Source organism: Symsagittifera roscoffensis, chromosome 4 (genome assembly GCF_963678635.1).
Source record: "Symsagittifera roscoffensis chromosome 4, txSymRosc1.1, whole genome shotgun sequence".
NCBI classification, from domain to species: Eukaryota; Metazoa; Xenacoelomorpha; order Acoela; family Convolutidae; genus Symsagittifera; species Symsagittifera roscoffensis.
Window position 1 is genome coordinate 53,041,312 of NC_087065.1, and position 24,304 is coordinate 53,065,615.

Here is a 24,304-nt window from a genome sequence, read left to right on the forward strand (position 1 = left end):
AATAGTGCAAAAAATTGCATTTCAAACCACAACTGAAAACTTTAGAACAGTTTAACTTCCGGTTCATTCGATTCAAAAATGAAAAAAAAACAATTCGAAAAAGATATAATTAGCAGAGGCTATGTGGACCATCATAAGAATATCCCTATCCTCAGACAAAACGAATGACCACGATCTTTTACACTTAAAGGGCGAAGCCGAGCTTCGCATCACTTGCGATACAACCAAAGCGTACCATTCCAAGTTACTAAACGGTCAGTGAGATGTAAATAACTAAGTGGAAAAAATTTGAAAAACAAAAAATCAATCACAGAAAAATAGACGAGAAACACAACCACCACGCGTTTATTAAGCAAACAAAATGTGGTTAGACGCCAATCGATCCGAAAACAAAAATGGCAAAGGAAATTGTCATAAAAAGTTAAAAATTATTTTGGAAATACGAAAAATTCAATCTCAGAAAAACAGACAACAAACCAACACCAGCAATAAGCATGCTTTTAGTACTACAAAGCCACAACAGGTGGTTAGACGCCAATTGAACCAAAAAATACGAAAGAAAATATATGTCCTAAAAAAACTCAACAATTTTTTTGAAATACGAAATATTCATTCTCTGAAAAACAGACGAGAAACTCAGCCAATAGCATAAAACAAACTTTTAGAATTTTTTAAGCTTAAAATTTTTTCACGAAGCCGATAACTTGTAGTTAAACGCCAATTAACCCGAAAACAAAAAGGTCAAAGGAAATTATTCTCAAAAAATTTTTGAGCGATTAAAAAAAATTTGAACTTTAACCTTTATACTACCATTCGAGCTGATTTAATAAAAAGATGAATTATCACTTTTTATCCTTATAACGATGCAAAATAAACGGACAATACAAGAGCCGAAACCATTTAAAACCGACAACATAAGAGCTGATATGATTTAGGCCGAATAAATTTATAGGCGAAAAAAAACCAGACAATATACCAGTCACGCAGAGTACATTTGAAAAAGTACCGAAATTAATCAGCGACACTTGAGACTAAAAAAAAACCAGACTAATCATTATTTCCCAAAAAATAAAATTTCAACTTGAGACACTGAAAAAAACATCCGGCCGGGACTCAACCTCCTGACTTTCGGTTTCAAAAGCGACTGCATTGCCTGCATATCAAATGCAATGAGGGTTTGAAGTTGCTAATGTTCGATAATAAAGCAACATCCATTTCAATTACCAGAAAATTACAATGTGTAAGAAAAGTTGTTAACGGGAAAAAAGTCTGATTCCCGATTACAAGAAATTGGGCATGTTTGGTTGCTGCAGAATTGTATGCTGCAAAAACTATTCAGTGATGTTCTTTAAATAATTGTTAACTAGAAAAAAGTGCTTATTCTAGTGTGAGAACGCTTGCTAATCGCAAGCATAATAATGTCACCAACCAATCAAAAGAAACATTTGTAAAAAAAAAAGAAAATCGGATTTCCTGTTCAAAGTTTCGCTATCAAGTAAAATCATAATTCAGAAAGTTTAACATATTAGACTCGACTCTTTGTTTGTTTGTGGCTAAGAGAAAGATCCAAAAACAAAAGCCGTAGATTAACAAACAAGCTTGGATTTCAATTAACAACACTATTACAAGGAGAAATCAAAATGGCCTTCAAATGAGTAAAAACTAGCAGGCTCGGTAAACTGTAAACAAATTGCAGAAAAAATGGCGCGAGAAAAATTTAACAGTTCATCAAAAACGATATTCTACGGCCTAACATTTCTATCAAACTTTTATGTCATCCAAGTTTTTTGATAGCTTGAAAAAGCTCGCGGAAAGTTAAGACTTTTAGGCATGCAGTTAAGCAAAAAATTCAGAATGACATGATAGCTTGAATGATGTCTCAATGTTATATTTTAAAAAAAGTTCAATTTGTTTTGATTTATGCACAGGCAGGCTCACCGAAGCATGGAGTTACTTAACCAAACTTCAACATTTTCAAATGATTACTAAATCATTACTTCGTTCGTCGAAAAACTTAGGCTTTTGTAAAAAAGTCATGCATTCTGTGAAACTTTGGCAGTATTCAAGCTGCTTTAATAGTTTCAACAGAATCGCAAAAAGTAATAGTTTTCTTGAGCCAGCAGTAAAAGCAAGAAAAACTTGAAATATTACACGTGACCTTGCCAGCTTGGATCCGTTAGCAAAATGTTGAAAATACCTTTTTTATCTGATCTACCCAATTTCGATTTATTGATACAGCGGTTTTCTGACACACGGCTGACACACGGTTTTCTGAAAAATCAAGAAAAATTTCTGCACCTCTCATGGAAATCAATTACTTGAGACATAAAAAGGGTTAAGGCTCCACAAACTCTTTTCAGTTCTTTCTATTAGAAAAAAAAAATAAGAAGAAAAAGATTTTTCGGTCTAAAAATCAAAATCCAAAAAATCCGAAATTTACCCAGAAATTTTACAGAAAATCTTGGAATCAAGCAAATTGCATTTCCATCAAAAGCATTTGAGGGTATCAAACATCACTTTTGACTGCTTGCTAAAAACAAAAATCAAAATGATCGAAAAAAAATTTAAAAAAATAAACAAACATGAATACAAAATTTTCAAACAATCACCACATAAAAAAAGTTTCAGAAAATCTAGGAAAATCTAAAAGCCAATAACAGTTATCTTGTCAAATACAAAGTCAATGCTCAACATTATAGTGCTGAAAAAAAAACTTTCAAAAATACGCCCATTAGGGAAAGAACACCCAAAAAATCATACTTTTAAAAACATTTCAGCCAAAAACAACCAAACTTTGAAATCTCGTGTAACACACCAACAGTATATTTCCAGACAAAACAATCAAGCTAAATTTACAATATAAAACTTTCCGGAAAATTATTTTGAAAAATTTTAGACCTTAAAACAATACGCTGGGCGATCACCTTGAATGCTTCGAAAACGAAATTGCTCAAGAAATAATTATGACTCTATTTTGCTTTTAGCTAACTGCGCACAATTTCAGAACAGAATTAAAGTAATAAAAAACCAAGCATTAAAAAAATTATTAGAAAAATTCAAAAAAACGCTTCATAAACTTTTTATTTTTAAATTGAAGTTTTAGCGTGTATAAATTTTTTTTTTAAAAATCCATACACTTAATTACGATCATCTAAATTGAATTGAATAAGAAATGAATTGAAAACAATGCAACTAAAACACCCGGCCATTCAAAAAGGCGTCAAAAATTTAAAAAATCAATTACGCCTAGAAAAAACCAATTATACTCTGAAAATAACTGTAGACCCAGAAACTCATTTACTCTAGACCAGGGGCGGAAATAGGATTTTCTCGAGGGGGGGGGAGCGGATTTTCAAAAAAAAAAAATCGAAAATTTTTACCTTTTTTTAGGTCGACCAAATTGATTTTTCGAGCTCTCCCAAAGCACTGTTTTGCCCCTATTTTGGCTAAACTTTCTGCGCCGCAGGCAAATTTTTGAAAAAACAGTCAAAAAAGCCGTTTTTGGGCACTTTTTGAAAAAAAATTTTGACAAAAAAATCGCGTTTTTTTGGCGCGCGCTTCCCCTCAAAGTTAGTATATATTGGCGCCAAAGGCGCCTTTAGAAAAATTTTAGGGTCGGTCGGCCAAAAATGGATTTCTGAAAAAGTATCAAAGGGGGGACCCTTTGGGTCGGCAGGGGGTCGAATCCCTGAGAGGGGGGGGGGGGGGGCGTCGCCCCCCCCCCCCTAAATCCGCCCCTGCTCTAGACACAGTAAATTTAGACCCAGAACTAGAGCTGTTGAAAGTGCAACTTGGGTAAAACTGGAGATTTTTTTTTAAAATGAAGATCCGGTTAACCAGGTTGTTTACCGGAAACAAAAAAATCTAGTTTCCGATTGCAATACCCTTGCTTATCGCAAGGGTAAAAAAAATCGTGCCTTTCATTTAAAATAATCAAGCCCTTCTCTTAAACATTGTCCCTAAAAATTTTCTTAAGACATGTTTCCCTATAAAAATTGCTTAAGCATTGCTTCCATAGAGCATTTGGCGTTGCGTTCAAATAATAGATTGCATACATAGATTGAAAAATCAGTGCTGCTGCAGATGAGCTATAGTCAAAATTTTTTCTTAAGGGGAAAAATGTTCCTTTGCAATAAAGTACCACTCGCAGAAGTTGCATTGAATATACGCCAAGCTTTCAAGTGGTTAAGTGAGTTAGTTACAGATGTTGTTTACAGGAAAGTTGTTTACAGAAGTTATTTTCAAGATATTAATTCAATCGACTATCGACTACAAACCGAGGACTTTGATGAACGTGACTTTTCAATGGATACAAGGCCAGATTAGATTTGAGCTAGTCTCCTTTTACAAGATGACCGTACATAATCGTTTAGGCACATAATCGTTTGAATGGTATATTCAAAATGGTCTTTTTTGATGATTGTAACTTAGGTCGGGATCGCTCGCTTTACCTTCATGTTCTTTCAAATTTTGGGCTGTTTGCAACGTCCTTTTTAAAGAAAATTCGTGATAATTGATGGTACTGACTAGATCTCCGGCATGAAAAAGTTGACCATGAAACCTAATTCGGAGATTTTAATGATAATACTTTTGCCGTTTCGATGAATCGATTAAATGAATCAATTGATGGTTCAATTCATTTTTGATAAACCTACTACAAAATGTAGGAAAAAAGACGAGCTTTTATTTGAGGACTTTATATTAACTTCACGAAAAGAGGCGTTTGCATTCGAGGGCATCCTTATATTCTGAGCGGCTTTCGAGGAAACATGTTACCAAGTCTACACAAGTAAGAATCCGTTTCTTTCTCTGACAACTACTAAACACCTGGTATTTATGATTTATTTTGTACAATAAAATAAATACTGCATTATTTATTTTGTATTACAATTTCATTCACATTCGATCACTGATGTTTTCCAAGATAACTGCATTTTCTAGAAACAATTGTGAAAGGTCCTGAAAGATATCACTAACTTGATTTTTTTTTTTTTAAAATCGTACTCTTAATTTCTCATTCAGCGGACAAACACGACTTTTGAAACGCAAAACTGAGAATGCTTAAAAACACGACTAATTAGATGGCAAATGACGTTGATAACCATGCAAAACAACCAGCTTTTTTTAAAGCTCCCGGATACCGCATGAACATCAAACCACTAAGACTGCCTGATATGGCAAGTTGAATCTTTAACTGATATCCGAAGTTAAATTAGCCTCAATATATAGTGAATACAATAAAAAATGTTCACCTGATTTTATCCGCCTATTAGGAAGCTTAAAAAATAAATTATTAAACTTACGTTTTCTTACGCAAAAGGAAACTCACGACAATCAACTAACAAAATCCAATTTGTATTTAGTTTATTCCTCAAACAGTTTGGACTCTTTAAAAGCTTTGTTCTTAAAAAGACTTCAGGAACCTTTCAAGCGCGTCAGTCAACGAAGCATTTTATATCTTCCTATTTTAATAAGAACAAGTTTATGAAATAACAGAAATTGCCTTGTTAATTCTTATTAACAAAAACTGAAAAAGTCAATAAACAAGTCAGCGATTTGACAGTTCCAAAAATAGTACCTGAAACTAAAAAAATAACAACGTCCAATTCATTTTTGGGGCAACAAAATGAGCAGTAACAGCATTCAGGGTCCAAAAAACACGCCCATTGGAAAAGCTCACATTGTACCAATATTGCTCCTGCTTCTATCAACAAAAGCCGATTCCTCCGATGCATATCGACTCCTTGGCTCAAAACACCAGGTTAGACACGAAGCATGTAAATTGTTATATTTACATTAGAAGGATATTCATTTTCGAAATAAAAACTATTAGACCCAAATTTTCATTAAAAAAATAATACAACTATTTAATACAACAATATTAATAACAATATTTCGACGCATGGGAGAAACTTGTTATTTTGTTCTGTTTTTCAATATTTTTGTTCTTGTTAGACAAAGAGCCTTTTTTGCGATTTTTCTTGTGTTGAGACAAACTGGGAGTAACATCAATGGAAATTCTCAATTTTTAAGCACCAAGAAATTCTTATAAACCAAAAGCCGCTGTAATAATTTTCAAAGACAAGAAATTATCACCGCTTCCAAAATCTGAATAAAAAAATGTTTTTTTTTATTCAGCCGACAACTCTTGAGTCCCGAAAAGAGGCCAGACTAGAAGAGCTGTTACAAGAGGTACTGGATCGAAATAACAAAGCAATGGACGAATTAAAACAACAATCAGAACAATTTGAGGGAGGCGAAGCAGCGAGGAGAGCAGGATCTCAAAACAACCGACTAGCAAAAATTATCCTGAAACGCAACAATGTGTTTTCGCAGCCACTCAAAGGAAACGAAAAGAGGGACTCAACGCAGATGCAGTACCATAAGAACAACCAAAAACTACAACAACAGCAACAACAACAATACCAGGAAGAAAACCTGTTATTAGACCAAGTGACCAAGCCAAGTGGCAATCGAATGATGGATTTAGAAAAAAGATCCCGAATTTGTAGAACATCCATTTTTGACTACAAAGGCAAAAAGTGCTAGAATGAAAGACTTAGATATGGCATTAAATATTGAATGCATGGACACGCGGCAGGGATTTCAGGTTAATGCGAAGGGAAAGGCGTTACTCAATCAGCCTAATCTATTGCAATACTACAACAACCACCGCCGTTCAAAATTACATCAGCGGTGCAAAATTACATCTGCTTTGAAAATAAAAAATGTTCATGTTTTACTCTTCATGTTTCCAGTACAGCAATTTCAGTAAATTATGGCGAATCTGAAAGCTATATAACTTAATTAACTTCCCATATTTAAAAATGCTAGCTTTGAATTTGGTAGATAGCGACAGAATTGTCTGAATGAGTTTCGTGAGGTCAGATCTTGTATGTACATCGGGAGCTTGCAGTTGTTTAGAAAATTGCTTGGTTCAGTTATAATTTCCTGCTTTAAAAAATACATCGCGTGTTTTCTTTTACATAACCACAACCCATCTATCAATCTAATTAATGATAATCGAACCCATAACAAAATTAGGGGGAATATAACAGCCGAAAACAGCCGATGATTAGTTTAGATTTAGAAAGATGCTATCCAAACACACCCTAGGGCTTGATTCTGATATCTTCCTAATCAATTAGTTTACCACACCATTTCAGCAATTACAATTTAGAATTAAAATTCATCTCGCATCTCAATTAAAGTCTGCAATTCAGAGTCTATTTTTAAACTACCGGTGGATTATGCCCCTTAATTATTTCTCATACTGCCGGCCGATTAAAACTCGGGGTAGTGTGCTTTTTGCATTTGATGTTTCGTACAAATATAAAACTACGGATTCTACATGTAAATTTTTTTGTTTATTTTTTTTCTGTGCTTCTGAGGACTTGGGGACAAAACACGACCATTTTCAGCAAGATATGGGAAAAACATATCTTTATTTTGAGATGGGAAAAAAAACAATATAGACATTTTTGAAATTCTAAGTTTCTGGGCAGTTAGTTTTTATTCCAGCGCGCTGCCTATCAAGTCACAAAATAATCACGCCGCCTCCGATCAAATTCACAACGATGCATAACACTGATAGGCACAGAGGCAAAAAAATCAATAGAAAACAGAAAGTTCGACCATAGTTACGTAAAAAACTATATATTTTTTTGTTCAAATTCAGGCCATTCTACATAGGCAGTGCGAGGAGAGATCCTAGAAGAAAGCTTAGAGCAACATCAATGACCTTAATTGACTAGTTATTTCAGAATGAATTTATAAAAATCGAAAAAAAAGATTTATCTCAAAACAAGGTTATAGTTTTTTTTTAAAAGAAGGATTTTTCGACACAATATATTGCAGTGATTATACAACATGTGTTCTCATGTTTCTTAATAGATACAGGAAACAGCAGCACAGAATGTAGCACAAAATGCTCCGATCGCATTAATAAAAACTACAAAAAAAGTTTTCGGTGTGATGAGAAAACTATACGAGCGAAAACGAGTAGATATATAGTAAATTCAGCATAATATTCAACAGTTGTGCTTAAAAAACGAATTGCAAGCAAAGCAAAAAAATCAACCCTATTTTTCTGAACACTGGGACAACTTTATGACACTGAGACGAAGCTGAGCTTCGCACCACTTACGATACCAAACCAGAAACAAATTTTTAAAAAAAAATTAAAAAGGCCGAAAAAACTAGATCTATCAAATTGAATAAGGCTAGTTTGAAAAAAATATGCCAAATCCATAAAATGTGAAATAAGCATCGGATGATAATGTACCAAGCGGTAACAAAGCCGAAAGTGCCCTCTTGTCAGAAACCCTTTAAGCCGAAAAAAAATCAACTTAACTTCTGAAAAGTTACAAGTGCACCTCACCCGAAAAAAAAACTCAAAAGACGTTATTTGCTTGTCAAATGAAACAATGAGGCCACTAACCTGATAGAACAAAGGTCGAAACCTATTAAGCCCAAAAAGGGAAAGAAAAAAATCCGAAAAAAAAATATCAAAAAAATTTAAGACTAACAAGAAGTTATAAAGTTGCCCTCAGCCTCAAACACAGACACTCACACACAAAACAGTAATATAATATAGGTGGAATCCTATCAAGACGAAACAGAAGGAAAAAAAAACAAAAAGCCGAAAAAAATGTTATCATGAAAAACGTGAACAGCTATTCTATTCAGAATTTTGGCATTTTGTACGATCCAGAGGTGAGCCTAAAAAAATGCTTCCGTTGAAACGACTCAAAGTTACGTCACTAAGCCAATAAAAAAACAGGCCAAAATCATTTGGGAAGAAATGAGTTTTCAAACAAAAAAAAAACAAACAAGAAAATATACGAAGTCAAGTTTAGTAAAATTACAAACAGCAGAGGTAAATCAGAACACTAAAAGCAACTAAAATCTAAAAAAAATACTTTAAAAAAACAATTCTACAATATGGCAACTAAGCCGAAAAAACATAAGCAGACAATAAAAAGTCGACAATTTTTTTGAAAAGGACTATTTCCTGTTTGAAAAAAAAATTAGGTCCTGTCAGATACGAACCGAGGACCTATGGCGTCCCAGGCGTATTCGCTGCCTCCAGACTAAGTGTGTCGAAGATTCTTAGAAACTTGTAATAATTATGAACCAAGATACCAATTGATTCAAATGATTATGTTAAACAAGTTGTTAACCCCAAAAACAAGTTGTTGTTTCCTATTTGATAACGCTTGCTAATTGCAAGCTCAAAAATCGGTTAAGGTCGTTCGAATCATGACTGACAGGGCTTCGATATGATATTTATCATTCGACTCATTCCGATGATTACTTACGGTACCTGATTTAGCGTTACAAAAATAATAAAACACACGCGAAGACAAAGTGTTACGATCAAGTTCCATGAGCGCGAAATACAACCGATGCAAGTTACTCTTGAAATTTCTCATATTGAAACATTGAATCAAGAAGACATCATGTCCGCATGATTGAATTTCGGTTACATTTTGAAAAAACCGACTCGTTACAAACGTTAGACGAGTTTTTGTATGTTAGGATTGAGATGACATAATTTTAACTCTTTTTGTGTAACCAATCAATTTACACCCTGCTGAAAACATAATTAGCGAGACAATGTTTTATCCCCCAGGAGATCAAATATTAACATTTGTCCTCTTTTTGTTTTGACAAAATGGCCTATTTTTCACCTTAAGACATCCAAGTTTGCCGCAGCGCTTCCGCATGAATATGCTTAGCAGTAGCAGGAGGCGGAAAAGACTAGTCAATCTACTTAAGCTGCCTCCCATCGATAATAAATGGAGACCCTATGTGTTTTATTTTGGTGGTAGAAGCTCCGCCTTGAGCACTTCTAATTTTTTTCTCAACCAGTTCGATTCCAATCCAATTAAATAATCAACAGCATTACAACTAAGACGCATCAGTACTGTCTGCTCCATTTCACTGTACATTTGACGGCTAACAACAATACTTCACAACGGAGGCAGTCCAAAAGGGTAAGCAACAAGCGACCTATCAACAGCCGACGATACGCCGAACCTAGACATTGATATCTATCAGCGAATAAGATAGTTTAACGCTAACAAACACCTTTGGTAAAAAAAATTTGGTTTTAGTCGAAAAAAGACAAAGAAAAAATTCAAAAAAAGTCCTTTTTATTCAAATTTTTTGCAGATTTTTTTGTAAATTTTGAAAATTTTTATTCCGAAGATGGTTAAAAAAACTTCGAAAAAAAAGAAATTTAGTGGAGCTAAACTTAAGTTTAATGGTTCATCCTTCGCAAACAAGACTACTCGCTAGCTTTTCCCGCACGAATAAGATTAAAACAAAAAACTTCAAACCGATTTTACCAACACTGGTACAATTTTTTGAAAAGTTTTTAATACCGTTCGAATCAAGGCTGAACTGGCTTGACTATGATATAATAATCCACTGGTCAAAATGTCTTTTGCGATAAATGCTTTTAGTTGTAAAACAAAATAATCCTGCTCGATCGAAAATAGAAGAAAATTCAAAAGATTCACATAGGTTTTTCTCGACACTGGGAAATTTTATGCAAATCTTGAATGTTGTCTAAATCATACGACTGAAAGGGTTTCAATATGATATATCACTCAATTCAGTCCGATGGTTATTATGGCAACTGATTTTGAGTAGAAAAAGAAAAAAACTTTAGCACACCCGAATACAAAGCTCCTACCCATTTTCAATGGTGGAAACAAAAACCCAACCACGATCTGTAATCAATGCTGGAGAGAAGAAATTGAGATAAAAATTTTTCGGGCATAAAACACAAAACTTGCAGAAGATCTTGTTTGTTTATTGGCCCACGTTGGTAGGGTTGAGCTCGTCTTTTTCCAAGTTGAGGAGCTTCGCGATAACCACCAGCTACAGCCACAGTACTACGGCGGCAAAATTTTATGAGAAAGTGGAATAGTTGGCAAGTTGAAAGGATTGCAAATGAATAAACTTGTAAGAGGTATCTACAATGAAAAATAAGAGGTGGGACAGCCTTTCCGAGAGGAAGGTAACTAAAAGACTGTTATAACCGGACCACTGAGTATTTCTTGAAAAGGATTGCTCCGGAGGTTCAATTTTTGGGAGATAATTTTAAAGGCAAAGGTTTCAGAAAAGCAATCGAGTACTTGCCTTGTTTGATAGGTCTTTAAAGTTTATCAAAAATTAAAACAAAGATTTGTCCAAGTTATTAAAATCTAATTGGGGATTTTCATTAAACGAAAAGCAGAAAAAAAATTAAAAATTTTTTCCTTAATTGAAACGAAGATGACAACGGTATGTAAAGACAAAATTTTGGGAAGTAAGAGTTTGGTTATTTTATCAATAATATCACAACTTCACTGTGCAGATAGGCATTAGAACTTATAAGAATAGAACCCGCATCAACTCGAGAGGGCTTGGTGTTAAGGAGCCTGCAGGTGATTCATTGAAGTTTAACTGGCGGCGGGGGACCAGGCAGAGGAAGCGCAGTCAACGCGGTTCTGATTAGGGCTGCATCAACTATATCCTATACAGGACGCAAAAAAATTACGCTGGAGATCATTTTTTTAAACCACTAAGTTCCGTAATCGTTCTATGAGAGAAGAGAGAGAAAGAGAGTTTGTTCTGGCCGGAAACAATACACAAACAATTGCAGGTAGATCTTGTTTATTTGTTTATTAGCCTACGTTGGTCAAGTTGGCTTGTCTGTCTGAGTTTTTGGAAGCTTCGCAGCATCAACCATTCGAAGCCACAAGTCTACGGGGAAACACTTTTTAAGACAGTTGACAACTTGAGTTGGGTGCAAGGTAATAAGTTAGTAATGTAAGTGTTTAACAGACGGGGGTAACGAGACCAGAATTGGGAGAGCTTACAACAGGTATTTCTGGAGAAACAGTATTCTGAAGGTTCGATTTTTGGAGAGGGCTCGAGATTACCTTAACAAAAAAATACAAAGGGTGGGTAATAATAATGGAATACTTTATAGGGGATGATCGTCACACGGAAACATTAAGTTACCAATGCATTTTTTTCCAAAAAATGTCATACGAATAATATCCCGTTTCTAAGCCATTTTTTGCGAAATTGAACTTCAGAATCAATCGAAATTTTACTCTTATACGCTGAATTATTGCGAGGACACGAGCGAACATAAAACAGATTCCTAGTAGCATTTCCGTGACAATGGCAGCATTTTTTTTTCCAAATTTTTGGTTCAAAATTTTTGTAAATATTAAAGGAACGAAAAATTTGCAATGCTCCATTTAGATCTTGAAAAAAAGACAATTGTTTTGACAAAACTCGTCAAAAAATTGTTTAATCGAATTACAATTTTTTTTCGAAAAATTGACAAGGTATTTTCATTCGGCTATGGGCAAACTATTTTCTACAATACGCTGAAATATCACAAAATTAATCAAAACAACTGATCACCGTGAACCAGCTATATCTCATCTCAATCAGCTCATCTCAATACAAAAACTTAGTAACATATTTTTTTTAGAAATCCTAACGACTACTGAAAGGGCAGTATAAGTAAGAAAACAACCACACCAAATTCCTTTAAAATAAGTGAAAGTAGGACTAGCGCAGAATGTTCCTGCAGCGAAAGAAGCGCAGAATGTTCCGACCGACTCATCATTGCCTTAAAACTCTTGGATAACCAACATTTTTTCAATTTTTCATTTCGATGATACGGTGTTTAACTTCCTTTAAGAAATTTTTTTTACCGAAATAGCGCGTCATGAATTTTCGCCACGCAATGTTTTCAGGGGAGGGGGGAAGTCTAGTATCCGGTTGCAAAAAATCAAGGTTTATCAATTTATCTGCAGGGTCAATAAATTAATAAAATTCGACAAACAATACTCGTAAAATCATCATAGTAAAAATAAAAATGATAAAATTAATCATAATAATCATGATAGTCAGAAAAAAAACATGGTCATAAGAAAAACCAGTATCATAATCATAAAAAAGACAACATAGTTTTTTGTAAATTAAATATTGACATACTAAATAATTTCTGCTGATAAAATCAAGAGTAAAGTGTTAAATTTTGAGGCGAATATGGCATCAATTAGCTTGCCTCAAATCAAAATGGAAAAATATTGAAAATCTTGATAAATCACTATTGCATAGATAATTCGTCGCTGACTTTCAAGAACAAATTATTGATTAAGTAGTTTAGATAGACTCGTTTTTGGGACAACTGTACAGCCAAAATAGCGTAGTGGCAAGCGCGCCGGCAATAGAAACTCAAAGATCCCGGGATGGTTTCCCTCAATCAAAAAAATGTTCTCAATCAAAAAAATGTTCAAACAAAAAATTGTTCTCTCAATCAAAAAAATGTTCGTTTTCAAAATTAGTAATATTTTTGAAATAGAACAAAAAAACAACCCCCAAGCATGAATTCCCCATCAGAATTCCCAAATTCCCCGTCAGTACTATAATTTTAAAAAAATAATATAAAAATTAAAATTAGACATCATAATAATCAATCATAGTACTAAAAATTACAACACAAATTAACCAAAAATTAGTAATATTAATGATAATATTAATCATAAAAATCATAAACTCAATGATAGACGGTTGCTTTCCAAGAAGCACAATGTGGCAATCATGTAAACTTGAGAATGAGGAAAGACTCGACAAACTCTTCTATTAATTTTTTTGCTCGTTTTGTTTTCCCTTGGTACTACTAAATACAGGACCAGCCGAGGGGAAGGGGGATGTTGCTGCCGTTGTGGCTTCCTCTCCGAATTAGGCAGTGGGTTTCGTTTTTTCTTGATAATCATTTATCTCCGAAGGAGATGAGGGTTTGTTTGAGGTGGCTTCGTCTTGCCCGTAATTGTCTCGTAGGTCCCCCATGGGATATTTAGGGCATATCACATTTGTGTGACACTTGAACGTAGTTTTGACACTGGATTTCGTCTAAATGAACGTTTCACTTTGCGTTTGCTTGTTGCATGATTTCCATAGTCGGCATATGTAGTGGCCTTGTAATTATGAGAGCAGCCATTGCTTAGTGTTGTTAGCGTTGGAGGTACTAAGTATGATAATAATTAGAACTCGGTGATTAACTGTATCAAATGCGGCGGTAAGAACTAAAGCGACAAGTAGTGTTATAAGACAGGGTTTGTTTTTGTTAACGTCCTCAGTTATTTTGTGGTTTTTACAATTTAAGGCTGTAACTGTCGACCATGATTTTACGGAGCCATGCCCGTAGTTAGCCAGCTCAATGCCAGTTCAGTTCAGGTTGGAAAAGTATTTCTTCTAGTTTTGCCACGGGAGTCAGCAGTGCAATGGGTCTATGTCCTATAGTTGATTAAGAATCTTAATCGTGTTTTTGTGGTGGGATAATTCGACCGATGGTCTTCCAGTTATGTGGAATGTCTGCGTTGTTTAGTGATGTGTTAACAAAGTTGGTGATGTTTGTTATGCCAACCAGTCCAAGGTTCTGAAACGGAAGCGCTGCAATCTTATCAGGACCCAGGACTTTAAACTGTTTACTTTGCTATGTTGCTGTTATTAATTCTTCAGCCATGAAGATGGTGGCATTGAAGAGTAGTTTTCATATTTTACCAATAATATTTTTCTGTCTTTGTCAGTTTTCTCGGGATGGGGATGTATTATTCGATGAAGCTCTTGGCGTCCACTAGCATTATAGATTGATTGGCCATCATTAAAAAGGTTTGGTTTGCAAGATGTTTTTTGTGGATTTTGTCTGGAAAGCGATTTAATGGTCGACCATAACTTTTTGACTCTACCTTGGTCACACTTTTTCAGGAATATTTTTTAAATTGTTTTTTGTCGGGTTTTTTATTGTCCCCATGATTAATGACTGTGATCATAGGGTGACCTGGGTGCTCTTTTTTTAAATTGCCTTTTTCATACATTTTGTTGATGCCTCGCCTGAGAGGTTTAGGGTTATTTCAGGTATGCGCCCTTGTGAGTTATTTCGTGACGCAGCTTTTTTAATGATATCTATATCCACTTTTTATCCTTGAACATGGATTTTTTATCGCTCCCCTGTTCCAAATACAGCGCAAGTAAACGATAAACATAATCAAAACTGCCTTAAGCATCTCCATACTTAAACAGTTGAAGACTACATTGAGAAATACCCCAAAAACGTACTCAACTCAATTCTTTGTGATTTTGATGCTAGTGAAAATAGGTTCAATAGTGATGTCAGGTGCAAACTTCGTATGCTACGACCATCATACTCTCTGGAGGTCAGAGCCTAAAGAAGTTAGATCCTCTCGGAAGAGGTTAGAGCCTTAAATCTTTTATGTTTGTGGCATCTATAGTCAAGAACCTCATAACGTCAATCACATAATGAACTGTCGAACCAGAGTGACAGATCTAATTATACTCAGTCTCTGGATTGACCACCTCCATGTGGCTGAATTTCTTTAGCGCACAAAGCACAGTGGGGAGCCTCAAAAAATAATTAGCAAGCTGGAGGATGCTGACCTCATAGCAGCATAACAAGAAGTCCCATAAGGTGGCGTGACCTCACCAAGCTCTCTTTAACCTGTAATTTTCCTCCATGCCACAACCTGGTGACAACATGAAAATAGTCAGCTATGCAGTTGTTATTCCCCTTCCCCGTCTTATAACTGGGCCAAATGAGGCTGCACTACACAACCGAATCAACGCATAACCATCTACAAACATGCCAAAATAACGTCGATATCAGCGGCTATTGCTTTGAAATACCCAAAAACCCTAAAATCCATGTTTGACAAAATTCTAATTTCAAAGCGCACACATAAAACATCTGTTGCCGAGTATAATTAGGGAACCATGTGTTAAAAATACAAGCCAGCACTAAATGTGGCTGCAAAAAAGAGAACTTATCGATAACTTACAAGGCCATCAGTCGTAGTGTCATGAGCTACGCGACACCAGTATGATCACCCAGCCTCAGAGCTGCTAACTGGAATAAGCTGCAAGTGAAATATAAACTACCTGCTGAGAACTGTCAACGGTTGAGTAAGAATGACCAACACAGTCCAAATGCACAAGGAAACAGAAGTTCTCCGGGTGCGTGAGCACAGTGAAATGCTCTCAAAACAGTTCCTACTTGAAATGCTCTCAAAACAGTTCCTACTTGGCAGCTATCTCAGTCGAGTGGATCATGAAACTTTAGCAAGTTGCAATACGAGAACGCTCAAGCCAACACTACAAACATTGATCCATCGGTGGGGGGATGTCATGCATTTCACCGTAACCGGTCTCACCTTGAGGAGACGGATGACACTTAGACCCTCCAACCGTGACCGAAAGTGGATTCGAAGACATCCTCATGTTGCGGGGATCCTGTTGTTGCGAGACTTGTGCCAATCCCACTTGGCCACGGCCGCTCTTGTATTTTTTTAAAAGTTAGTTAGGTAAGACTAAATTGAGAACAAGTAAAAGAGTAGCTAACAAAACGCCAGAAGAATTATAGGGGAAAATCAATCTAAAATTTTCAGCCTGAACTCATTAGTCTGAAAACGAAAAACATTTTGATACGGAAAAAAAATTCGGAACCTGAATCACGACTAATCAGGCTTTTTTATGATATCACTCTTGGCACTCTACAAGCTTTTTTTGAGGTAGTAAAAATCGGTAAGAAAAAAACACTAAGTCATTGTGTCCTTCCCACTCTATGCCAGAGTTCCTTCATTATAATGAATTGTTCCCACCAAAGCTAATATAATTATTTACATTATTATTGATCATTAATATTAGTACGCGTTTTTAAAAAGTAGATCGTTTTAATACAGCGCCTAAATTTGAAGCTGTTCTCTAGTTACATTCAGGCTAGGCGACCTTTCCAAACACAGTAACTTTTTGTCAACTAAAAGCTACCTGGTGCTGTTGGTCATTAAACGGCAACTAACTTTTCGGTAACACTAAATAGCAACATTAGCCATCAAAATGTGGCACAAAAAACACTCGAACGAAAGTGCGAGTATTTAAAAAGTATAATTGAGAAACTGCGAAAGGAGTTATCTCCCCTTTGATGAGTTTCCCTCTAGTAATTCGTTTCTGTCTGCGCAATTTCGATCAATACAAAACCCATTAGTACATGACATTTTAATTTGTACTTTTCTCCTTTGAACATACACAACAGTGCTTTTGACTCTGAACCTGAAAATTAATGCTCGCCGAAAAGCACGTATCAATTATTTGCCTTCCAGTTACTTCTGATTATAAGGAAAATCAGGCAAAATTGCCGTGTACGAAAGGTAAGTCAGGAAAAAGTTAATAATATACAGAAATAAAAGCATTAGCTTGCTCAAAAAAATCTTTACTGGGTCGCAAACTACTCCATCCAATATCTTAAAATTGTTATTCATTAATATAAGCAAAAAAAATCTTTTGAAAAATGATTTGGGAAAATCAATTAACTTGTGGGGGTGGGGTTAGCCTTTGGTCCAAGCCATTACAGGTCGGGATGGCGCTGGTCACTATTTCTGTGCAAGGAATTGCATTGCATTTTCCTTTGCTTCAAATTAAATGTAGTCTTAATTTTTCATTTTTTGACTTCTGGACGCAATTACCTGAATACTCAATTTCAAGATTCCCCATGATTGTATAGGCGCCCAACTTTTGATACCTAAAATTATGTATTTTTTGTGGCCGTCAGTTAATTGATTGAAGCCTTGGTTCTGTAATTCTTTAAGTAACTTTGTCACTGGTACTTCGGTGTTTTTTAAATGCAAAACATAGCTTTTCATCAACTGAGAGAAGATAAATAAGAGATAAAGATCATTATTTGTCACATTTTTCTATTTTTAAGTGAGTTATGATGAATGGTCGCCTGATTCCACTTCATGGCACAAATCAGGCAGCTAAGTCGAATTTTTGCCTCGCAAGCCCAATAAAGACGCGATAATATTCAACAACGCAGTTCCACAAAAAATAAGTTTTTTCTGTTTATCACTGCCTATACCAAATTTTACAAATTGAAGCATACTTCAAATTTCCTGGTCTTCACGTAAGTTTTTGCTAAGCTAACAATTTTTCGTACATTTTTTTCAACAAAAATTCTACCCAAAAATCTTGTTCTTACATTGCAACTGTACGGTTAAAATTTCGCTGTGATGCTAAAGTGTAGTTCAGCTTTCAAAACTATTTGAGTCATTCTTTGCTAGCTCGCACAGAGAAGTGCGATAATTTCTTGATCATCGAACTATTTTTTTTCATCTTGAGCTTAACAAAATGATAGGTCAACTACCCATGTCACTGAACCACAAAAGAACAAATCAATTGAAAAATAAGATGCAAATTATAAGGGGATAAGGGGTGTTGAAAAACTAAACTTACTTTATTATTCAAACAAGCGTCTTTTTTAATTCTGAAAGAAAAGTAAATTTAAAAAAACAAAGAGACATCTGATTAAATCCGAGAACAGCAATCATTGAATTTAGCGCAGAAGGGCCCTCTAAGTTCCCATGTATAACAATGAGGCTGTTAATGAACCATTTATGTTTTCAGATACCATGCAGTCGCTTCTAGTAAGAATTGCGGTGTTCTTTACGTTCAACTATCTGAATACAATCAATATCTACGGCGCACCCTTGCATTACAACTTTGGGGGAAGTCAGTACTACCGAGCTGACCCACTATTACCATTTCCAAGCACCTACGGATACGCACAACTAGCACTTCGCAACACTGGATTTGCTGCTGCAGTTCCATACCAGTACATCATAGACTACCCTTCCAGCTTTTCTAGTTACTCTGAATTATCGCCATTTTCGGATAAACTTTTTGCAGATAGCTTTGACAGAAACGAATCGCGAAACAAGCGAATGCTACGCTTCATTTCTCCTGACGAGTTCAATGGGCTTCGGGTAAAACAATTTCATTAACTTTTTTAAACTAACTGGTAACAGCATGCCGAAAAAACTATTATATCACAAGAAGTATTTTGGCATTAATATGACACAGATAAGTACATAAGTCGTTTATTAAAAACTCCTCTCGTCTATATAGAAGCTACACAACCAAATCGGAGTGGTTTTTCGGTCCTTATAACATTTTTTACCGTTATAAAAGAAAAAAAAAACAGAAAAAATGTTGTTCATTTACTTTCGAAGTTAATTTATGGACCCGCAGCTTAGAATGCACCTCTAAAACGGGCAATTTAACCATAAAAAAGCAGTGAAAAATGTCCCTTCTGAGTTTCTACAACCTTAAGAGTCAACCTATTGTTGCTTTTCGGGATTTCCTATCATTAGCTAAAATATAACAACAAGTCAGTAGCGGAAATAGGGGAGGGGAGGGAGTGACACCCTCACTTTTGAGGGATTTAACTCCCTGCCAACGCATGGGGTCCCCCTTTGTACTTTCTGGAGATATGTTTTGAAAAAACCGCTTTTCCCTCGAGAAAATCCTAGATCCACCCCTGTAACAGATTCTATGAAAAAACGTTGTTCAGCCTTGCCAGAAGTATAAAATCGTGTGTTGCAACTTTTTGCTACTTTCCTTATCTATACCAAAATAATCTTTGACACAATCGAACTATAGAATTAAGAAGCTCTAGACCTTAAGTTGGCTAGCTTTGCTTCAAATACAATGGCTTGCAGCACAATTTAGAGATCAAATTTCAATAATGAATTATTAGATTTTTATACTCAGAAATACAATTGAAGAATTTGTTTAAAGCGTCGCCTTTAAGTCCCATCAAAAGCTGTTGTTATCTTAAAGCCGTCGATCCTCTTTTATGCGAATAAACAATTCTTCATGTTTTTACTGATGAAAAATCTGATCCAAAAAATGGATCTAGGGCAAACATCCGATATGTCTAGCATCCACTATTTCAAACATCCGAAAATATTTAACCTTTACGTCACAATGACTTAAGAATTTCAAATACAAGACATAGTTAGAAAAATTGATGAAAAAATCAACCTTTTTTTTCAACCTAACTTTTTTCAACCAACCCCTTAAATTCCCGTATGTTTTTTCAAGTGAGAAAGTAACGTAACGATAAGACTAATTAGTTCGTGTTTCAAATTGAAACTAAATTTGAGCCTGATTCAATCGTCGCCTACTCATTGAATGCAATGAATCGCACGATAATTATCCAAAAATGGCTAGACACGCAACTTTAAATCCCTATAAAAGTTCAAAAAGGACTTCAAGAGAATTTTGATTTCAGGGCATCAATAACTTCCAAGCTGTATGAAAGATTTCGTCAAACAATACTAATTAAAAAGTCTATTTTGTCAACAGAAAAAAAAATCACCCCGAGCACAAATATTCCGTCACTTAAAGATAAACTCATTATGAAGCATTAAGTTGTACACGTTATTCGAAAAACGGCAATAAGATAAAACATTACACGAGAAACAACACTGCTCGTGTTACACGGTAAAGCCCTGAACGTTTAATCTACTCTTAATCACTATCGAATAGTAGTTTTGGTAAAATATTAAAAAACCATGATCTACGGACAAAATCAAACATCAATAGCAAAAACTTGAATAGCATACGATATTAACACGAATGATCAGATTACCTCAATTCAATTTGAAACGATTTTGCGGCACAAAACAATTTGCCCTGCATGATCAAATCGTTTTACGCTTTCAGCATCACAAACAAAATATTCACAGCGCGCATAAAAAAGCCCAGAGCATAGCCAAAATACAAAACACCCAGAAAATACAAATATCAAAAGTAAAGACCTTTTTACATATGAACTCAATTAATGGGTTTCGATGCCTTCAATAGTGTATAAACATTTTTTGGTTAAAACTGTAATTTCGATTGCCGAAAGTGAATAAAAAACCATCCCAAGCAAACATATTCCGCATTTCTCCGAAAGTCGAAACACTTAAACGAGATTACGATGATTTTTATCGAATACTGCAGGAATTGATTGACACAGAGGCGAAGCGGAGCTTCGCACCATTTGCGATACAACACAAACATAAAAAACATAAGTGGAAAAAAATCAAATGTTGGAAAAAACCAGGTGAACCAAAATTTGGATGTCTAGATAAAAAACAAGGGACCCCAGCTAAAACTGGAGGTACGTGATTGATATTGAATAAATTTGTTATACTGATGTGGCACAAAAAGTGTGATTTCAAAAACTGAACTCCGCCAAAACCCTAGTTGTTCTACTAAAATAAGTGAGAAGAGTAAAAAAAAATTAAGACAATCAATTTTCCCGAGTAGATAACATTTCTTTGACAAAAAAATACAGAGTCGCCAATCCTGCAGGAACAGTTCTTGCAGTCGGTTTTTCCAATGAATCTTTTCATCTCAGATTTGATTGAGTAAATTTTAGAAAAAAAATCAAAATGTTTCTAAATAACAGTCGAAAGAATTTCCCAAAATCATTATTTTTTTCTGCAAACAGCTGGTTATGGCCGATTAAGCTGAGATGATTCCTAAAACCACATTTGGCACGGTAGTTTTTGCGTAAAGTCAAAAAGTTTCCAAAAACTGTCTAAGTTTCAAAACTTTGACATGTTTGAAGGCCGAGACTTTTTTCTTAAGCAAAATTGGCATAGCAAAGTTTAAAGGTTTTCAACAACCTGTTGTTTCAACTAAACCACCAATGATATCGAATTTGGCAGGATATTGAGCGAAAAAGGTCCAAAAAACGGTTATGCAGAAAAGATTCACGTAACCCGTAAATTCGATTGAAACCAAAATCTCAGATTTTGGAGGGTGGTTCTCGAGAAAAGACAAAAACTTTCAAAATACGGTCAAAATCAAAACTTTAATTTTTCTGAGGGCCACAGTTATTGGGCTTAGTCGCATAAGCAAATGAGCTTCACGCAACCCGATCTTTGAATTGAACCCAAAAAAATCCGATATGGCAGGATTGTTTTCGAGAATATTTAAAAAAAATTGAAAAAAAAAAGGTAAAAAAAAAAGACTTTTCTGAGGACGATAACTGTTTTTGTAAAAAAAAAATTTGTGAGTGGCCGCTAGTGCAGAGGGGCTTCTCTTTACCCCTTATCAGCATTGAACTCACAAAATTAGAATTGAGAGATAAGTGTTCGCTGAATACCCATTTTTTGAAAATGAGTAAAGTTTCTGTGAAAAACTAAAATTTTTGCAAAAACAAAGAAAAAATTTTCCAAAACAAAAAAAAAGAAATTTCAACAGATCGAGTGGTAAACATAAACCGAGTGGTAAACATAAACCGAGTGAAAAGTGCGGGGGGATTGTTAAGATTGTGTTTCCTTTGAAACGACTCAAAATTAGGTCATTAGGCCAATAAAAAATAGGCCGAAACAATTTGGGACAAAGCGCGCATAAAAGAAACGATTCAAAGCCGACAACAGATAAGCAGACAAATATTTGGCCGACAATTTTATTTGAAACAGAATGTTTTCCGATAGAAAAAAACAGTTCCTGGTCAGATTCGAGCCCCAGACTTTTGCCGTCCCACGCACGTTCGTTACCTCCAGGCTAAATTGGCCGGGAACGCTAAGAAAACTGAATACATTATGAACCAAGGTACCACTAGACATGAGTCCAGAAGTCCGATGGGTCCTGTGATCAATGTTATTTACGGGAAAAAAAGAGTAGTACCAGATTGCAATTACCTTGTTCATTGCAAGGGTTAAAAATCATGAGGAGGTTTTATCGGAGAAAATAGAGATATAAGCCAAAAATATATAAATAATAGCGAAAAAACCTGCAAAGCCTTGACCGATTGCTGTAATTGAGTTAAGATTTGATCTCAAAATATAGGATTATAGGTTTTTTTTACTGAAGCCAGAAAATTTAAATAGCTTCTTGAAAAGCCTTAATCAACTGCTATAATTGAATGAACTATTGTAGGTTTTAGAGGAAAGCCAGAAACTGATTATACGTTATGCAGTAGTCGGATTATAACGGTAATTTTCAGGGTTATACGGTAGTTTAAAGGGTTATACGGTAGTTTTAACGGTTATAAGGCAGTTTTACGGTTAAACGGTAGTTTTAAGAGTAATACGGTAGTTTTAGGGGTTATACGGTTATAAGATTCATGCATCATACGTATATACATTGACTTCAATTTAACTAATATGGTAAACAGCACACTTCCCTTAACTCAATTCACCAAAGAGTTTGATATGATTGAAATTTTTCAGGACAAGCAAGTGGGGATGAAGACAGAAAGGAGAGGAAAAACGATGCCGTCATATCGTGCGTTCAAGCAGAGAAACTTGCGAAAAGTGTGAACAAAAGAACGAAGCTAATCAGAAGTTGGTTTACAATTCTCAGACTACCTACACAAATCATTCATAAGACCACAAAAAAGAACATCGCTCGTGCGCCGAGATGACTACAAGGAACACCATCAAGTGAAAATTATAGAAGCAACAAAATAATCTAAATAGCTTCCTAAAAAATTTGATCAGTCTTTATTCTCATTTTTAATGCGACATGCTTAAGGAATTTAAAATCTCTGTTCTCTGAATTCTACTAACATTGCCAGGCTATAAATTTTACGGAATCCCCAAAATCACTAGCAGAAGAGTCTCCAGGTTTTTTTTAAAAACGTTTTCTCTAAAAGATGCTCCAGAGAAAAAATACATTACAGACTTAATGTTGAAAAGGTTGAGAAATTGAATATTTGGTTTCCTTCTATGATAGGGAGCATAAAACGCATATATTCAGAGGCCAACTCAAACCTTGATTACTCTTGATGTTAGGGTTTTTTGTTTAGGCTTGCTCAAATACCGATTTTTAGTTGAGCTCTTGTAAGATGTAAAGGTTGCTCAATCATTGGTAGTGGAAGATATCTCAGATGATTTCTTAAAAATGCACTATCAAACAAACTATTGAAAATTTTTGAAGAACTGAGAGAGCAGTCGACATAAAGGATGCGGAGCGCATTACTAGCTACGCAAAACTAGACATGGCAAAAAGGAAGCAATCAGCCATCGACGAAAAACCTGGAGCAGCCAGTTGCTGTGTAAATAGCACAGAAATTTGTCGTAATGAAAGTCAAAATTTAGTGCTATTTGAACAGCAACCGGTTGTTCTAGTTTTGTCTTTAACGAACTTTGAGTAGTCAAATTGGGAAGAATACAAAAAACAGCCCGTGCCATAAGTCCTTCCCACCCTAGGGGGCGGTGAAAATAAACTGTCTAATTCTTGGACGAGGGGATGGAAATCGGTTCTCAGACAACTGATGTCAGCCAAATTAAACACAAAGAAGATGCATTTCACCCTAAACTTAATATACAAGTGACCTAATTAAACTCTTAAATATGATTTATAAAACATGTTTGATTTTACAGTACTCAATTAGTCAATCTTTTGATAAAACTAACCCAATGCGAGAAAA

At 35.1% G+C, this 24,304-nt stretch overlaps 1 protein-coding gene across 3 annotated transcripts; it reads left to right on the forward strand.

Annotated features, from left to right (window-relative positions):
- Window positions 1-9,765: 9,765 nt before the first annotated feature.
- Window positions 9,766-23,413, forward strand: LOC134843846 (uncharacterized). Of its 3 annotated transcripts, none has more exons than XR_010162611.1 (3): window positions 9,766-9,998; window positions 18,493-18,851; window positions 23,103-23,413. XR_010162611.1 is itself a non-coding variant. In XM_063860153.1 (3 exons), exons 1-3 carry the CDS (start codon window positions 17,153-17,155, stop codon window positions 23,190-23,192), a joined length of 537 nt encoding a protein of 178 aa, XP_063716223.1. In that variant the 5' UTR covers window positions 17,061-17,152; the 3' UTR covers window positions 23,193-23,413. The 3 variants fall into 3 exon arrangements, 1 of the variants encoding a protein (XP_063716223.1); XM_063860153.1 differs by lacking the exon at window positions 9,766-9,998 and adding an exon at window positions 17,061-17,240; XR_010162610.1 differs by lacking the exon at window positions 9,766-9,998 and adding an exon at window positions 17,800-17,992.
- The last annotated feature ends 891 nt before the right edge of the window (window positions 23,414-24,304 follow it).

Excerpts from the sequence above, each read along its gene's own strand:
- LOC134843846 (XM_063860153.1), top strand. The coding sequence starts at position 17,153 with ATGCTCGCCGAAAAGCACGTATCAATTATTTGCCTTCCAGTTACTTCT. Across the intron at positions 17,241-18,492 it reads AAAATTGCCGTGTACGAAAG|ATACCATGCAGTCGCTTCTA; the intron begins GTAAGTCAGGAA and ends TTATGTTTTCAG. Across the intron at positions 18,852-23,102 it reads ACGAGTTCAATGGGCTTCGG|GACAAGCAAGTGGGGATGAA; the intron begins GTAAAACAATTT and ends GAAATTTTTCAG.